This window comes from Podarcis cretensis (assembly GCF_951804945.1).
Source record: "Podarcis cretensis genome assembly, chromosome: 2".
NCBI lineage: Eukaryota > Metazoa > Chordata > Lepidosauria > Squamata > Lacertidae > Podarcis > Podarcis cretensis.
In genome coordinates, this window is record NC_137171.1 from 36,084,214 (window position 1) to 36,102,716 (window position 18,503).

The 18,503-nt window shown below is 43.8% G+C and overlaps 1 protein-coding gene across 2 annotated transcripts in view; it reads right to left on the bottom strand.

Annotated features, from left to right (window-relative positions):
• Positions 1-16,169: 16,169 nt before the first annotated feature.
• QRICH2 (glutamine rich 2) overlaps positions 16,170-18,503 on the bottom strand; it is a 44,687-nt gene continuing 42,353 nt past the window's right edge. For both annotated transcript variants that reach the window (XM_079965881.1, XM_079965880.1), the window contains one exon: positions 16,170-17,005. In XM_079965881.1, the coding sequence (XP_079822007.1) occupies positions 16,878-17,005 (128 nt within the window). In that variant the 3' untranslated portion in view covers positions 16,170-16,877. The remainder of the gene's footprint in view (positions 17,006-18,503) is intronic.

The following is an 18,503-nucleotide window of genomic DNA, read 5'->3' on the forward strand; positions in this document are numbered from 1 at the left end:
TTGGAAGTTTCTGAGGGATATATCGCTCTGGCTTTCTACTATTGCCTGTGATGAGTTCCCACCAACAACATGCTTGAAATGGGAGGCGAGGGGAGCTGAAAGTTACACAGCCTGGCTGGCTTCTGAAAATGTCTTTGCAGCATCTGCTGTCTGTGTGCTTCAAGTGATTTGAGCTTTGGCAGAGAGAAATTGGGTATATAACACAGGAGGATTTTCCCCTCTGTGTTTTTCCCTCTGGAAAGATTGGTTTTCATCACTACTGTTGTTTTTAAAAAAGCATGTTCGAAGTCTGGCTTGCAGCGAAGCTGCTGTGTGTGCCACATGCCTAGCATGGCATATAAAATCTGGAATCTGGCTTTAGGCTACAGGGGAAACCATAGCTTCCTTTCTCTTATCTCAAATGGTCACGGCTCTAGTCCTCATTGACCCAATAGCTTGAATAGTGCAAAGACCCAAAATTGCTATTAGAATGAATTGAGTCAAAAGTAAGAGTGGTTTAGATATTGTGTGTGCATAATATGGGTGACAGCTGTTGCCTTAGAGGCATTGACACTCATGCAGTGCCCGTCCTGTTCTGCCAACAGATCAGAATGCCCTTTCAAAGGGGTGGATGCTTTGGCCACTGTTGGTCTCATTTCTTCAAAGAAGTCTTCTCCCTCCTGTGCTTTAGTCAGGCTGACTCACACTTTGTCCACGTTCAGCCGAGAAATTATAGTGAAGCATTACGTATAAAAGAGGTTAAACTCCAGGCAGCTGCTGCTGATGCACTACTTACTGTTTCCTGAAAGCAGCAAATGAGCAACTTGGCAGCTGTGGGGGAAATGGTTTCAGGAGGGGAATGGAGTCTGCTGTTCTGTTTTGGGAAGTCTTCTGGCCTTTGTTGTTCATCAGACTGCTTTTGTTTAACTCTGGGGTGGGAGTGGGAGAACAGCTTCAGTCGAGTCTTAGGTTGCAAAAATGTGGGCATCTAGATTTATGTATTTTTTAATTTAAATAGGAGCATTACAAATGGTGTAGCTATACTTGAAGCTTTGTAAACATAAGAAATATAGAAAACATTGGACCTACAATGAAATATTGCAGTGTGAAATGCTCCTGTCCGTAATACGAGTTGGCCATTCCTTTTTCTGGGATGCTTCATTTCATTTGAGCATGCTAAAATCTTCATTGATTTGTTCTGGGGGTCTCCTCTTAGGTTTTTCCTAACCCTTGTTTTTCATACTTTTGCAAACCTGTCAAAAGGGTTCTTTCCTACTAGGCATGGATGGAGTCCTTTCTAGCTTCAGAAGGAACCACACTTAAGAGAATGAGTTCGCTATTGACGTATAGGATTGGCTGCGTCAGCGTGTTGCTGCTACACCTGTCTTCTTGCTGTACTTCAGTTGCTGTGTGTGTGAGAGAGATCAGGTACAGTGTAGTATAAATATACAATGAATACTCTTATTAGTCACAATAATGATCATAGAGAAAGATTTGCTCCGTTTGTTGGAAGCACACCTTGAAACTCTTAAATCACGCCTATTCAGAAGTATTGGGCTAAGTCACATTTAATGAGACTTATTTCCAGTTAAGTTTATGTTCAATATATCGCTCTGTGAACTCCTATACTGATCTACCACTGAGAGTGTCAAAGGAGCTGGTATGTAAAATAGAAGATTGACACGGAACCTGATGGCTGCCGCTTGATGGTTATATATATTGCCTATATGTAACAAGAGGGAATAAGTTGCCTAGGTAACCGCAGACCTGTTAGTTTAATTTCAGAGGTAAACAAGGCCCGGACCAAACTGTAAAAGCGAGAATTCTAAAGGTGATGGAGTAGATTCTATGTGAGTGTTAGAATGCTTTTGGTAGGTAAAGGAATGTAGAATGGAGCGGTGCACCCTAATCTGATATCTTTTAAAAATTGCTGCTGATTTCCCTTAATTAGGGAAATGTGTTCCGAACCAATTCTCTGGATTTCAGTAAATTAAAACTTGGGTTCAGCAACGTGAACATCAGTTGGTCAAATAAAACCTATGCCTCTCTGGTTCAGCAAACCATTGATACGATAAGGCACAGGAAGCTCATATTATCCTCCTTTAACTTAATGTTTTGTGCAGGTATCATGCAGTGGGTAAGGAATTACTGGCGAGAACAAAGCGCTTCCATGCTAGAGATAAGTACCAAGTAGCATTCCTCAAGGGTGAGTCATGGGACCCATGTTAGGAAATACTTTGGGTAGTAACCTGGGTAATGGCAGTAGGAGTGTTTTTAATTAAGTTTGCTGATGGCGCCACAGTTGCAGGCATTGTCAATACAGATAAGGATCAGGCACGTTATGCAGCTTGACCTGGCTGACGTTATAGACTGGCAGGGATAAAGTGTACAGACATAGTGCTTTGGGTGCCCTAATCAGGATTGATTCTGTATGTTAATTTGAAGTAAAAGTTGTTGGCAGCTAGATCTTGCAACACAAAAACTGCTTCTAGATTTGTTGACTCATGCTGTAGGAGGGGCACTGTTTGGGCACAGAGAAACATAGTCCCAAGCTAAGAAGTGGTGCCATGTAGTGGTTAAGCAACTGAGCAGTGAGCCAGGAAGTTCTCTACTCAAATCTATCTGACCCGACCTCAATAGGTGCCTTGTTGTGTAAGGGTGATGGTGGTATTGACTCACCTTTTTCAAGATTCTTACATAGGGGTTCCTGAGAAGATAAGAGAAGTGCTTCGACTTCTAAAGTGCTACAAAGCACACATGTGTTTCGATTGTTGCTTTCATCGTCTGGGACTGGGACAGACCACCAGTTTGTGTGGGGTTTTTGCATGCCACAACTGCGAAAGGGTTGCTTCAGAAGTAGGCGATCGGGGGTTTTCCCCCAGAATGCCTGGCCGTAGTCGCTGTTAGCTTGATAGCTTTGTGGTTTGGAGAAAAGCTTGCTGTTTTTCTTCCAGTAGTAACTGAAGCTGCCTTGAATGCTGTAATGTTGTTAAAAACCTTGGCTGTGTTATACTTACTAAATCTTGCACAAAGGCAGAGAGAGAAGCTGAACAATAACAAACCAATGTCTTGGCTGTGCTTTGGGAACAAATCCGAAAATAGCCTTGCAGAATGTCAACCAATGGGAAGCTGGAGAAGGGTGAAGCAACCAGTGACTTAAGTGATGGAGCCAGTGACACTGTTAACTCTTGTCACCAAATGCTATCACTTCCACAGGACCTCAGAAACCCAGTCCTAGTTGGCTGGGGTAGCCTAGGGATCTGGTGTCATCCCTGCTTGAGAGTTGCTTGGCAGGTGCTGCTGTCTGTGCCCTTTTATGAGCGAGAGTTGCCCTCTTGCATAAGCCTCCCCACCAGGTTGTGTGCACTCCACTCTTCTTACAACACGTGGCAGATTCCTGGAAATGCACATGAATTCGCTTCCTTGCACCAGGCAAAAGGGTTCAGTGGTTTGAGTTTATATCTTATACTCTATCAGAGATTTAAAGTCAGTAACAATGCTGATTAAAAAAGAGCAAATGATTTTTTAAAAATCCACACCCACCCCTAATTAACCATCAAAAATGTCTTCTCAATGTATAATGTTTCTTTTCTGCAGAAAGATGCTGAAGCTGGGGCTCTGGTGAAGCTCCAGGAGGAGCAAACCTCCATGAAATGGCTTTTAAAAGCTGGGGATTAGACAAATGCAGGGAGGAACCCATAAGAATCAGCCATGATAACTAAATGATAACCAGAGGCAGTATACTGGGGGGAAAGCAAAAGAGGAAGATTCCATGCCCTGTTTGTGAGCTCCCCAGGAGCATCTAACTGCAAGAAACAAAACATTGGACTAAACAGACCCTTAGTCTTGTCAGGCACGTTTACTGTGCTTTTTAAACTTGCGACTATCATTAATGCTTTGACTGTACAAGCCTGTTTTGCATTAGTTTGCCTGCTGCATCTAGTTATGGACATGGACAAAAAGACTATGCTGTGTACAGAATCTTACCCTCTCCGAGCATTGCAAAGGGATTCAGCCTACCTGCCTGTTTTGTTATTTTCTTCACACCTGTAAGGGCAACCTGTGGCTCTCCAGATGTTGCTGGACTCCAACTCCCATCAGCCCCAGTTAACATGGCCCCAATGGTCACAGGTTCCCCATTCCTATGTTAGATAGTTCTTCTAAATGATGGTTGAAGCAATTATATATATCTGCTGCTCATTGTGTGTGCCACAGGAACATGTGGTAAGATAATGTCAGTATGCAGTGCACTAAGAGACAGAATAAGCCACATGCTGAATGTTTAGCATCTAACGGCTTCTGCTGTAGCTTGAAGCCATCATTCTGCTGAAGGAAGATGCATTTTGTACCTAGCCACAGATTCTGTATTTTGCACAGTGGCCAACAAAAATCCGTATAGTCAAAGCTGTGGTTTTCCCAGTAGTGATGTATGGAAGTGAGAGCTGGACCATAAAGAAGGCTGATCGCCGAAGAATTGATGCTTTTGAATTATGGTGCTGGAGGAGACACTTGAGAGTCCCATGGACTGCAAGAAGATCAAACGCATCCATTCTTAAGGAAATTGGCCCTGAGTGCTCATTGGAAGGACAGATCGTGAAGCTGAGGCTCCAATCCTTTGGCCACCTCATGAGAAGAGAAGACTCCCTGGAAAAGACCCTGATGTTGGGAAAGATGGAGGGCACAAGGAGAAGGGGACGATAGAGGACGAGATGGTTGGACAGTGTTCTCGAAGCCACAAACATGAGTCTGACCAAACTGCGGGAGACAGTGGAAGACAGAAGTGCCTGGCGTGCTCTGGTCCATGGGGTCACGAAGAGTCGGACACGACTAAACAACTAAACAACAACAACTCATTAACTACATGTTGCTTCTTCTCCCTGCACCCCCCCCCCTTGACCCTCAAATCAAATATCTCTCATTAGTATTGGTTCACACATGCAAGTTTGAAACTTGGCATCTTGCAGGTGTTGAATGAGGCATTTGAAACTAAACACTGCAGAGGCTGATTCTCCTCAAACACTATGCCGGGCAATGAAATCCATATACATTCAGCTGCGAGTTATCAGTGAATCAAGTGTACATCTTTCCTTTGATTAACTGAAATCTTAAGAGGCAGATTATCTAAGTACTGAGCTAGATGAACCAGTTGTCTTCTTCCTATGTTCCGCTGTGTACTTTGCATTAGTTAAAACTTGCCATAGTTGGACCCTACCCCGCCCACCTCCAGTTTCATGCAATGGCAGCAACAAAGCTTTTTGCTCCTTATACGCCTTAGCATTCTGGCAGCTGGCATGTAAATTGTGCAATAATCCAGTCGCCTGGTATGCTGTTCTGAATTCCCACTTGTAAAATTTCAGGCACATCAGCTATTACTATAGCAAACTGGGACACATAATGGATGAGACTTGCAACTAACATGAATCTGAGCAAGCACAAGGGACTGCTCTGTAGAATGTGGTTAAGAATCATGGCCCCATTTATGGGGGGCCCTGTGCCATCTCCAGTACTAAGAGCTTTCTTCCTCTTTATGTGCGTGACCTAAAGGGGTGGTGGTCAACTAAGTTTTATTCAGAATAGACCCATTGAAATTAATGGACCTAACTTAGTCATGATCTTTAATCTGAGTGCGATTGCTGTGAGTAAAGCTTGGATGAATATCACCCCACAGTGGCGTAGCGTGGGTTGTCAGCACCCGGGGCAAAGCAAGTAATTTGCGCCCCCTAACCCGTGGATTTGCGCCCCCTAACCCTAACCCCCAGATGTTGCGCCCAGTGCAGCCGGCCCCCCCTGCACCCCTACGCTACGACACTGTCACCCCAAGTTTCCCCCCTCCTACTGTAGAAGCAGAGTGCATTGGCCCTGGTTCTTACGTCACATTAAACCAAAGTTTTGAAACAAACTATGGTTTAATAATAATAATAATAAAATTACTTATACCCCGCCCTCTCCAGCAAAGACCGGGCTCAGGGCAGCCAGCACCAAATACAAAAACAACTGATTTAAATACAGCTTAAAAAACAAGATTAAAATACAACATTAAAACATTAATGTGAATGTGCTGCAAGTTCTTGCTCCCCACCCATAAGCGCTGCTCCTGATGTTGTTGCACTACTCGGAAACTAGGTAGAGTCTGGCTTATTGTGGTATCTGGCTTGTGGTTCATTGTTCTTCAAACCAGCCACAAGCAGTAAGCATGCTTTATTCTTGACTTACTGCTTGTTGCATGTTTAGAGGAAACAAACCCACAAGCCCAGATTCGAACATCACTAACGTAGACGCCAGCTTGTTTTGTTGACAGTGTAGAAGCAAAAGGAGTGGGAGGAGCCTTTTGAGCCGCATGCATGAGCACACTGCTTGTTCACATTCAACCATATATATATATTTTTTAAAAATATAGTTTAATACGGCATGTGGACTAGGCCATTCTCTGTACCCACCCGAGCCTGGAAGGACTCATGCTATTCCTAAGTAGCAACCCCCCTTCCCATGCATCGACACCTTGCCATCTCACAAACTTTTGCTTTTTAAGTTTGTGTTTCAGTCTTTTCGAAAGCTGTACTATTTTCCCTCCCTCCCCGCCTCCAGCACACATTCAGGTCATTGTGCAAAATGAATTGCCCGCCCACCCCTCCAAAATATGTTCTCATCTTTAAATAGAGGAGGTCTGTTGCATGAATGCTGAAATTTCTTTTGGGGGCATGTATTCACTGGTAGTTTGGATACGCCCACAGAATAAACTTAAGATCCCTGGACATGTAGCAGCAGCAGCAGCGTGGATAAACTGCGGCCATTCATCCACATTGCTAAGAAATAATTTTTACAAACACACACGTATGGAAAGCATTTGCTGCTCTCGTCCTAGCAGGGAGGCCCAACAGCTCCAGGCCTGCTTGGTTGGCCTTTCATTGGCTAGAATTTGTTTTGACTCTACGGTGCCTATTCTTTTCTCTCGCTTCAGGACTGAATGTGCTCATGTATTTAATGTACCGACACTGTGGGAAATATGGAGAGCTGCAATGAATAGGCTAGTTCACAGGGCTCCTTTGCCCCCTTTCCACCCGCAACATACTGAATGCTTGCTCTGTTCAGGGAGCAATGGAGGCTGACAGCAGGAAGGGCCAGAGCGCTGTGCTCATTCATAAGCGCTGTGCGTGTTGACAACAGATTAACCCATATGCAGTCGACTCCACACCACCCCTTCGCAACGGCCATTTTATTGGGCCTGTCTTGTTCGTAGCATTAAGGCCTTAAGAGTAGGAATGAGGTGTATCTTCGGCCTTGCTGTGCAGTGCAGGTCTTCGTGGATATAAAAGCTGTCTGGGGTGGGTAGCGAAGCTGTACTCCTTTATATTCAATTAGGGTTGATTTATACAGTAGCACCATTTTTTTTAGTTGCCCTGTGCAGACTTTTAGTTAGACTGAGGCTCTCGTGTGACTGCCAATTGGAAATGGAAGTACTGTACTTTATGTAGACCATGTTATGGCACTAATACACACACACACACACACACACACACACACACACACACACACACCTTTTATTCCTTGCTTTCTCTTTGGAGAAAGGCCAAATTAGGCCAAATATCGTAGGCAGCTACCTATGGTTTGCATACTCCTGTATTAAAGGGAGTTGAAACGGCAATACTTGTAAGAAGCCAAAAATGCCTTCTCTCAGACGACCAGAGGGGGCAGTACTGGAAAGCTGAATAAATGGTGTTGCAAAGGGAAGATGGTGCTCACCTGCTATACCTCTGGTCTCTCAAAAGAGTCCTGGTACAGTATATTAAAGATGAATGCATTTTTTTTTAATGACTCAAAACTTTCATGGCCTAGAGACCCTCAGATTCATGAAGTGTTACCTCACTTGGCAGGTATATGAGGTCAGTCAAGCAACTTACATATTCCATGGCTCTGATGAAGTGAGCTCTAGGCCACAAAAGCTTATGCTATAATAAATTAGTTTAAGCGGTCCTTAAACTGCAACCAACTGTTCAGCAGTGGAACAGACTCCCATGAGAGGTGGTGGACTCTCCTTCCTTGGAGGTTTCTAAGCAGAGGCTGGATGGCCCTCTGTCATGGATGCTTTAGCTGAGATTTCTGCATTGCAGGGGGTTGGACTAGATGACCCTTGGATCCCTTTCAACTCTACGATTCTATTATTCTGTGAATTAACTGTCCATTAATCACCCTGCAGTATTCTGTCAGGGTAGTTAAACTGAATCTCCCTGCTGCTGTATGCTCCACATACCCTGGCAGGTTTTTGTGCTTCCTCATGGATGACAGGAACTCTGAATTAGTTTTTTAAGTCTGTTGATATTTCAGTCACAGAACCAGGGTGTGCATTAAAGCTGGCTGTGGGGCAAATTGTCTGATTGCTCTGTCAGAGGGCCAGCTCTAAAGCCTTAAATGAGTTGTATGGGGGAAAGTTCCTCATTAAAAATTGAAAATCAATCTAGTCCTGCACTCTGTGGCTCCCTGAACCTGAGGCACACCTGACTTCTCAACTGGTTCAAGCTGCATTTTGGCATTGCGGCTAAGGAAAACGCAGCAAACACCGCAAACTCAACAACACAAAATACTTCAGGGACTCCAAATGCAGGTTTCGTAAGTGCTTCTTCATGTTGTGCACAGGAGCTGTACTCCCCACCCACCCCCCAATATGGAAAAAAGCTGTACTTCTTTCCTGTGTGTTCCTTCAGCCAGTCAGGAGCTTTATCTGTATCACATGTTTTTGAACACTGCCTCTTTTATATTGTTGTTGTTGTTAAATTTATTAGCCGGCCTTCACCATGTGGTCCCAGGGTGGGTTTAAACCATTAGAAACAATTAAAAACAACCCACAACCACAAAAACAAGGCGCTTTTAGCTATATTTTAAAATGTTGCCATATTTTAAAATGTGAAAATCCAGACACAAAAGTTATTTTTTGGCCAAAGTTGTTGAGCTACAAACAATTTTTTTTTTTACCAGCACCTTTACCCCCCTAGAGTAAAAGCACTGGTAGCATTTCACAGTTCTGCCTCCTTTCCCTTCCACCCCTTACGGGTGAAACAGGAGGCTGGGTTCCTCGATTAATTCATGGCGAACCAAGGCTGCAAAACAAAGGCTAAAGACTGGCCTTGTTACTGATAACTGTACCCGCTGGCTGCTCAAAATAATTCCTGTTCTAGGAGTGCATGCACATTCTTGCTTCACTCAGGACCGAGGCCTTCCACACCCGCTAAACTTTCCTTAAAGGTCCCCTATGTATGTATACAAAACCATTCTTTTGCAATAGGCTTATTTTAACACTCTCGACCAATGTTGTTGAACAGAGGCCAAGTAAGGGCAGAGTAGCCATAGGGAGAGCCAATGCAATATTCCCGTACGTGTTGCGCAGCGAGTGGCTTCAAGGAAGCATCTTATCTCCTTTCATCCACAAGACAAGCAAGTGGCTTGGTTTCTGGAATAAAAATACCTCTCCAGCTTTGCTGCCTTTGCTGGAACTGTGGGTTGTGGGGAGTGTGCTTCCTCCTGGCATGCCCTGCTACTCTCTGCCCAGACTTGGATTTCCTCCCCACTCCTGCGTTGTTTACGACATAAAGCGTGGGACGGGAGAGAGAGAGGAAGAGGCGGTTGTGAGCAGTACTTGAAGGCTTGCCAGAAGTATGATGAAAAAGCAGTTTTCCCCCTCACACACATTGGTTGTACAAAAAAATACCAACAGCGTGGTGGTCTGAGACCAGAGTTAGACTTGTTCATCATTTGTAAACAGTGACTGCTATGAAGCACCATATGTAGCTTCTAACTTTTTATATCTGGGCACTAAGAGACTGATAAGACCAAGAGCCTCCCTTCCTGAGCATTTCTGCTGCTAATTTGCTTTGATTTAGGTACCAGGTACAACAGTGAGCTGGTCAACTGTGATCAAGTTGTGTTTTTAAAAGGTTTCTGAAACATTTCTTTGCCGCGATAGCACCAGCTTTACAGTGTGCACAACTATCCTGCAAACCTTCCTTGAGAATTTGTGTGGATCATATGTTGAGTGCAAATGACTCCTTTTTTTTTTTTTTGCAATATTATATCAGTTACATTTATGTGCTGATTGTTTTATTGGGCTAGTTTGCTAGCAAAGCGCAACCACATACCTGGGAAGTCAGCCTCAAAAGCTTTGGAGTTTGTCTAAAAATGGCTCAACAACTTTCAGGGTGTCCTGGTTTTTACTTTTTGAAATATGGCAACCCTAACATGTTGAGCCCACCAAAAGAATTCTAAAAGGTTGGAGAATCAGGACTTGGCAGAAGTTCTGCTGACACTTCCTCAGCAAGGCTTGATCTTCTTCATTCTGGCTTTTATTATGCTTTCCAACATCTCCGCTGCATTGTGTTTCTTGACATCTTTTTGCTTGTCTTATCAGCTTATATTTATTTTGTCAGTATCTGCGCTCTTTCATGTTTTATCTCGTTTGGGCAGGACTTCCACTTTTTAAAGGAAGTTGTCTCGTGGTGTTTCCTTTTATAGTTTCTTTGACTCAACTCGTCTACCACAGTGCTGCATTCTTTGGATTGTTGTAACTTTCCAATTTTAAGATAAACGTTCTGTTTTCAAGTTCCTAATATGACGGTTTTAACTAACCTTTGAGCATCTTCAATATATCTGACCGTTTTTGAATCTCCCATTGCAAGTAATCTTCTATTACAGAGTTCATTTTTCATTGTTAAATGTATTGAATTTTTGGAGCATCTTACCACTCATATAAATGTATGGCTGTCCCCAAGCAGTTCAGTAACACAAGTCTCCCTTACCATTGTACACATTGTCAAGGAGGGGGTCACTTTCCCGATTCTTCCCTCCAAGCTACTAACCATTACTTGCTCACAGGATCACTACTTCATGACACTAATTAATAAGTATCTGTGAGTATAAGGGGAAGCAAAACCTTGCCACTGGCACTGCGATTGTTGTTACACGACCCCCTGCCACCCACACCCTGCGTGTAGATATTAGGGGGTTGAAAGGGGGTAGCACACATGGGTGCACCCCTGCTTCACCTTCTCATAAAGTCCTCTTTGTGCGCATGACACGTGAAGGAGCAAATAACATGCCCCAGATCTGAGCACCTTTGCGATTAAGTCAGGGGTTGCCTCCCCTCTAGTTAGCTGTGTGAGTTTGACCTGCTTCTCTGGGTCACAGTAATTTATCACATCGAGAAATTTTGTCTCCTCAACATGAACACTCAAGCCGATGTGAGAGTAAGCTAAAATCACTTATTAAAACATTTTCTCTTTAGAATGCCGCCTTGATGTCTCTCTCCTTCAAAAATTTATCGTCAAGAGTGCTAAGTGCAGGAGGGAATAGTGTGCACTCAGTTATTCATCTGTTTCTTAGGCTTCTGGTTCTATACAAACTGGATCAGTGCAGGAAATTGACCAGACCCCTTTCAATCCAATCTACAGTCCTTTTAAAAGAAACTCTGTATAACAGGCCAAGTAGCTCACTACATGCTAGGAAGTTCTTTTGTGTGCAGTATGCAGTACAGTAAGTGCACATCTTACAAACATTTAACTTGTGCACATTCAGCTTTGCAGAAAGTCCAGGAAAAAAATCTGGGCGCCATTGTACCCAGTGTGTTTAGATTACAGTGGTACCTCAGGTTACATACGCTTCAGGTTACATAAGCTTCAGGTTACAGACTCCGCTAACCCAGAAATATTACCTCGGGTTAAGAACTTTGCTTCAGGATGAGAACAGAAATCGTGCTTCGGTGGCGCGGCAGCAGCAGGAGACCCCATTAGCTAAAGTGGTGCTTCAGGTTAAGAACAGTTTCAAAAGTTAAGAACAGACCCCCAGAATGAATTAAGTTCTTAACCCGAGGTACCACTGTACATGGCTTTTCTTTAGTCCAATGTTAGAAAGTACAGCTAAAGCATCTTTGCCGGCTTTCTGTTTTGCAGGAGGCTGGACAGTTGCCTGGAGAACTGCCACCACAATGTTCCTCAAACTCATGTTGCACATTGCAGGAGGTGATGAAAGATGATGCACCACATGCTTTATTATATTGTGTAGTGTAGTTGACCCAGGGAGACCTAGGTTCAAATCCTTGTTGAGCCATGAAGTTCACTGGGGTTGGCCTTAAGTAATTCTCATCTCGAGTCTAGCCTAATTTCCATTCAGAGCTATATTTTGAGGTTAGTGAGATGAAACCCATGTAGCCTTTTCCTTCTATCTTACATTTTCCATGCAGATACAAGGGCAGGCATCACTTGCACTTTATATTATGGCTCTTTACACGACAAGACAAAACAACAGAATTGAAAACAAGTCCTATGGCCCATCCCATTTCCATTTGTAGCCCATATTTATGTATGTTGGCCTGAAGTCCTTGAAAGAAAGATGTGCTGCATAACAACAAGGAGAGGGGGAATTTGTGGGTCTCTTCCCCCTGCCCCAGTTCCAGATGTGAGCCTAGCCCCTACGCCTCTCAGTGCAGGGTGGTGCAAACAAGGGAGTTTCTCCCTTCACAATGTCTAAAAGAAAGCACAAGCTGCTGTTGCAACTTCCTTTTTAATGTGCAAATAAAAAGCCCTAAGGTCTCTGTGGTTTCCCCTCAGTGACACGGTGTTCCAGTCTTGAGTGTTGCAACAGCCCCTCAAGAGCTCTTTTGAAATGAGTGGAAAGGGCCGTTGGTGAATGGGAAGCAGCTTGTGAGGGCAAAGAAGAGGCAAGGAGGAGGATATATGGAAGTGATAGTGTCTCCGGCTCTTACTGTTCTATCTCCAGTCCCAGAGAACAGGCCAAGGAAGGGGTTATGAATGATGCTTCTGCTTCCGGAGACAGGATACCATATTGTGAAAGGCAGATGACTTTGTAGGCCACAGGCCACAGCTCTGGTCGTTCTGAGTAGATAACTCACTTTTGAAACCAAAGGAGCTTCTGCTTAGAGATGCCACAGTATGGAGGGAGGAGGATAAGAGAGCTTGTAATTTCTTGCTGCTTAACATGCTGGGCTGGCCCTACTGTTAGACGGGGCGGAGATGACCACCTCAAGCAGCAGCTGCTGGGTGGGGGTGACCATTCCTCTCTCTTGGCAGAGCTCTGTATGCCATACTGCCTGTGCAGGTCCCCCTAAACTATCATATTACCTCTGGTATGATGGTGGACACTAACACCTCTTCTTTGTCACAGCATTCGTCGTCACACTTAGACTGCAATCCTGTACACACCTGGGGGTAGGTCCCACTAAATTCATTGGAAGTGTGTTTTGAGGAGCCAAGCACAGTAGGAAGTGGTGGTGAAATGCATTTTCTTCCTCCACTTTCATCACATGGAATATAAAATGTGGATGGTTGTTCACAGCTTGGCTGTTTGTTACCTCACTTCAACACTCCAAGCATGCAAGCTACTGGCTTAGGTTCTGCCCACAGTACAAAGAAATGGAGATGGGGTTGCAGTGGGGACATGTTCTGAGTGAAAAGAGGGTGAACCTGGGGTGTAAATAGCTGAGGACCACAAGTGCCCTGGGCATTCTGCCTCCCTCGTTGCATTTCTGTCGGACCAGGGTGTCGTGTTAAGCTAGGCTGTGCTATGCTAGAAGGATCCTTTTCGTTGGCATGTGGGCATCTGTTCTGTTTGACTTGCAATATGATGGAGCCCAAACTGTGGAGGGCAGCACATTAACTTAAGGAAGAATCATTTGAGAGAGTATAGCAAAAGCAGGCAGGATGCAGCATTGGAGGGAAAGAGAGCCTTATGGTTTTGGGGTTGGGGGGGGAGGGAGAAGTGCAGGAGGCATTTTGGGGGGGGATGTAGAGATGAAGGGATGTGTGTGCTACCCAAATGCATGCTAGGGATGGAGAAAATGCTACAAATAAAAAGGAGCATGCATAAAATACAACAGCCCATGTTTGCTTCTGGGGGAAAATGCATAGTAGACTCTGCAGTCTCTTTATACTTTCTCCAGTGAATTCTGAAGGCTATCTTGACCAAATACTAGATCTAGTCTCATACTTGAGGGATCATGTATACCTACGGTTTTTGGATCTTTGACTACTTAATATAAATGGTATTGGTAGGAGCAGTTGAAGTGGACAGAGTTCTTTGGGTCCAGGAATGTGTCTGGGGAGTAGCAGCATGTTTTTCTGTTGTTTGTAACCAAATGTAAAAGATTTCCTGAATCACAAACACAATAGGATGGACTGCAGTGAAAAAGCCTGAGGACTATTATGTCAAGCATCTCTTGGTGTGCATCTCCTACATGCCTCCTGTACAAACATGGAAGATACTTTTTATTGATACTTTACATTTTTAATTGATAATATATAAACTGTTTAGAGGTTTTTCTACAGTCAAGCCACATATAAATTTTATTAAATAAATTAAGATAAACTGGCAATGTTGTTGAGAGAGACTTTTGTCAAAAGACTGACCGTTCTGGTTTGGGGAGGATGTACGAAGATGGAGCCAGGTACAGGCAGTGTGCAGGTCTTGTTGCTTGAATACTAAACCCCTCCCAAGTATGCTGTATGTTAGATGGATTGCTTTGAAACAGCTTGACATTGAGGAATGTTTGTCTCACACACCTTTCTTTCGTTCGTTGACAGCATCATGGTATTTTAACTCCACAGCCTCAGGTGTAGCCTATATTTGACGAGTCCTAATTGCAGCCCTATGGGTGGTTCTTGCGCAAACTAATGTAATTTTGTCACATTTATTCACAAATTCTTAAGTTAAATCCCCCCACATGATGGTGGAAAAAAGCAGGCGGTAGGGTGGGGAGCCCATGAGGTTACTGGACTCCAGCTCCCATCATCCCTAGTCAGCATGGCAAGTGGTCAGGGAAGAAGGGAATTGTATTCCAGCAACATCTGGAGGGTCACAAGTTCCCCACCTCTGGATTAATGATTCTCCCATCTGTAAGGATTCTACTTCTATTATATTCTGCCCATTTTAAGGGAGCTGGCACATGGGCTGATAACCTACCTGCCATGGTCACCAAGAGTTCCAAGGTGTGACTCCCACAAGCACTCAGTCCCTATGAAGCATTTCCCAGTAATTTACAGTGGGAGACACCTGTGATCTACAGTGGGCAGAAAATATTGTGACATTGCAGGCCTTGGTGTGACACAAGAGATCACTCCTATCTCCTCTGGTCCTTCAGAGAACTCTGGAGGAAGGGTAGGTAAAGCCTCTTGCTTTGTGTGGTGTGTTTAGGCAGGAGAGTGGCCGGAATTTTTTTCTCTCTCACTGCTACTTAAGCTTCTTCAATGTCCTGCATAAAATAAAAGACAGCAAGAGCGTTGATGCAGTGGCCCTGCTACTGTTCTCTGAGCCCCTTGCAAATGCCTGACACTGTCATTCTTTGGTGCCAGCCGTGCTGTCAGGGGAAGACTGAATAGGTGCAAATATGTTGCTAAAACACAGTTCTTTGTAACTTACCCATGCTGACCTCCAAGAACAATTCCGCCAATATCCTTCTCATTCTACTGTGTGTTAGCACCTCCGCGTGAACAGTTCAATATCGCCCTTCTGTTGTCTTATGAGACAGTCTGTGATATTTTCCCAGTCTGCTTGCATTCTGCATGATGCAACTAGGCACTGAAAGATCCGCAGCCATACTGGGGAACCAAATGTTATGTTTTCCACCCAAAGCTTATTTGGTTTGGAAAGCTTTTGGAATTCCAAAGTGATGATTTAAGATTTGCAAGGGGGTGAAAGTTTTGGCCACACAGAAGTGGAATTTAGTTAGCGGCTTGCTCAACTCACTGATCAGTTCAAACCCATACTTGAGACGAAGAAAATAAATGTTCACCTTGTGAAACCCACATGTATTTCCCCACAGTTTCTCTGCTATTTTTGGGTTGTATGAAGTTTCTATTTTACTTGCCCAGTCATATCACAGGACTAAGATGACCACGGCATGCCAGCCAACAACATAAACCCATTTAAATGTTACATTGGTTGCCAAATAACTGAACACATATAATCTTTTCATACTACATACATTCCAATTAGCATGGCCTGATCAGTTTAAGAGGTAGACATTTTAAGCAGGAACCTGCTGAGCATGTTCAATCTCTAGTGAGAACTAGTTTTTTTGCTCACAGGTATCCTTACTGGTGTGCATTGCATCAATACAAACAAAAATGGCCATCTAATTTTTGAACAGTAAATAGTTCCACTCTGGAAACAGATCTGAATTACTGACTCTGGTGAAAGCTATGAATTCCATATTTATTAACGAACGTAAGAGTGATAAATTTTGTCATGAGTTATACGTGCTGAACCCAAAAGCAACTGTATTAACTTCCTAAGATAAAACTGCAACAACTAAAGAATACATAGCCCCACATGCAGTGCTCCACTCAGCCACTGCAGTCTTGTATCTTTCCCCCCACCTTCCCTAAAGTCAACAGGGGCAGCAATTAGCTGGACCCCAAACCGGATTGGCCCTTTATGTCACAGCAACTTTTTTTATTTCAGTGGCCAATGTGTGCCTGGCTCTGGAATAAGAAACAACAAGAGGAAAAGGAGGAAGTTGAAGATGTTGAGACTTGAAATCAGCTGTCTCTTTAACTGGTTTGAACAGAAGAATTTGTACTGAAGAACCAATTTCCTTGGACAAATAAAGTGAATGGCCGCTGACCCAGTAAAACTGGTTTCTACAGAAGGAAATGTTGCTACCCCCCCAAACACATTTGGTCCCAAGCCCATACCAGCCCAGCCCAGCCCATGCGAACATCACTGTATGGAAGAACCACAGAGACTGCACCTGCTGTAGCCAAAGCACAGCAAAAAGGCTGTGTTCCTGTGGCAGCAGTATGTCTGCATGATCTTCTTCATATTTTGTTCACTCTTTATTGTCTTGCTTTCATCTGTAAGAACCATGCTTTCATTGGGGCACAAAGCTGGTGGGTCTTTGCTTATGCTGACTGCTCATCTGAGTGTCTTGAGGGAATCGTCATTCGTAGCTCAATGGTTTCTCTGTCCTGCATTCCAGGCTCTTCCGTGATCCGCAAATGGGTTGTGGATTTGTCCCCTGCAGACTTAGCTGCAACACAGAACAACAGCCATAGACAGAATCATAGAATTGTAGAACTGGAATGGACTAATTATTATGAGTATAAGAAATTGATTAATGAGAAATGAGTATAAGAAACTGATTAACCAATATTTTATCCATTGGACTACAGCAGGCATAGGCAAACTCGGCCCTCCAGATGTTTTGGAACTACAACTCCTACCATCCCTAGCTAACAGGACCAGTGGTCAGGGATGATGGGGATTGTAGTCTCAAAACATCTGGAGGGCCGAGTTTGCCTGTGCCGGGACTACAGCTACCATCTGCCCCAACTAACATGGCTGGGGATAATGAGGTTTGTATTCCAATAACATCCAACAGGCACCAGGTTCACAATTCCTGACATATATGGTGGTGCCATCTTATTTTATAATGTGGGAAGTAGCCTTGAGAGCTTCAGATCACCTTGTTAAGAATGGAAGAAGAGGCTCCTGGATCAGGCCAATAGCTTATTTCATCCAGAATCCTGTTCTCACAGTAACCAACCAGATACCTGTGGAAAGCCCAAAAGTAGGAGCTGAGTGCAGCAGCACTCTCCCACTTGTTGTCTTGCACGACAGCAGCAGGGCAGAGGATAAGAGGTCTGCCCGGCACTATGACCTTGAAGGCGAATTTATTAGTTTTTTACATGGCTTTGGTTCTGCTAGAAAAGTGAAGATGTAGCTCCCATGCAGAAAGCCTGAAGCTTCACCTAGCCAGACTTTTGACTGCTAGAGGCATGAATTTCCACCAACAGAAGGCTCAAGACCCATGCCTCCTTGCATGGAGTTTGAAGGCTTCCAATTTTATTTTTTAAAATTATTTTGCGAGTGAAAGTGATGCACAAAATTGGCATATTATGTGCACTGGCCCATTTACCTTGACAAACATTTTAGACTTATGGGGTTGTGACGATTGATCTAGGTTTTTAAAAGACAGCAGCATCTCAAACAGTCAGTTGTTGAATGGAGGCAGGGTTAATTTGACTGAAGCATTTAACCCCAGGATTAGTTTTCAGTGCTAGAAGTCACTATAGAAAATGAAATATGGCATTTGCAATTCTATATCTCCTGCTAAAGAGGAGAGGAATGATCTTCCAGATCCTATTAGCAACTTTTCTATTGTTATGCACAGAACAGAATATACCTGCTGCATCATATGTACTCCACCCAAGGAAACACATCACACACCCCTCTCACACACACCCACATCCCTACACCTTTAAGGCTGTGGAGAGCCTTTATCGGTCCAGTCTTCTCACAATGTATACTTGTTTTCCCACATTCAGTTTAAAAAAGTATATTTGCCTTTCATGTGTTACAGACTACTTCACGGGTACACTTAGTGTATTGCCAATTTTGTAACATGTAAAGCAGCCCTCAAGCCGAGGTGTAATGGGGTTTAGCATCAAGCCCTTCTTGTCATTCCTATATGCAAAATGACTGCCGGCTTTGAGCAGAGAGATAATTTTATCCAGGTGGTTAAAATT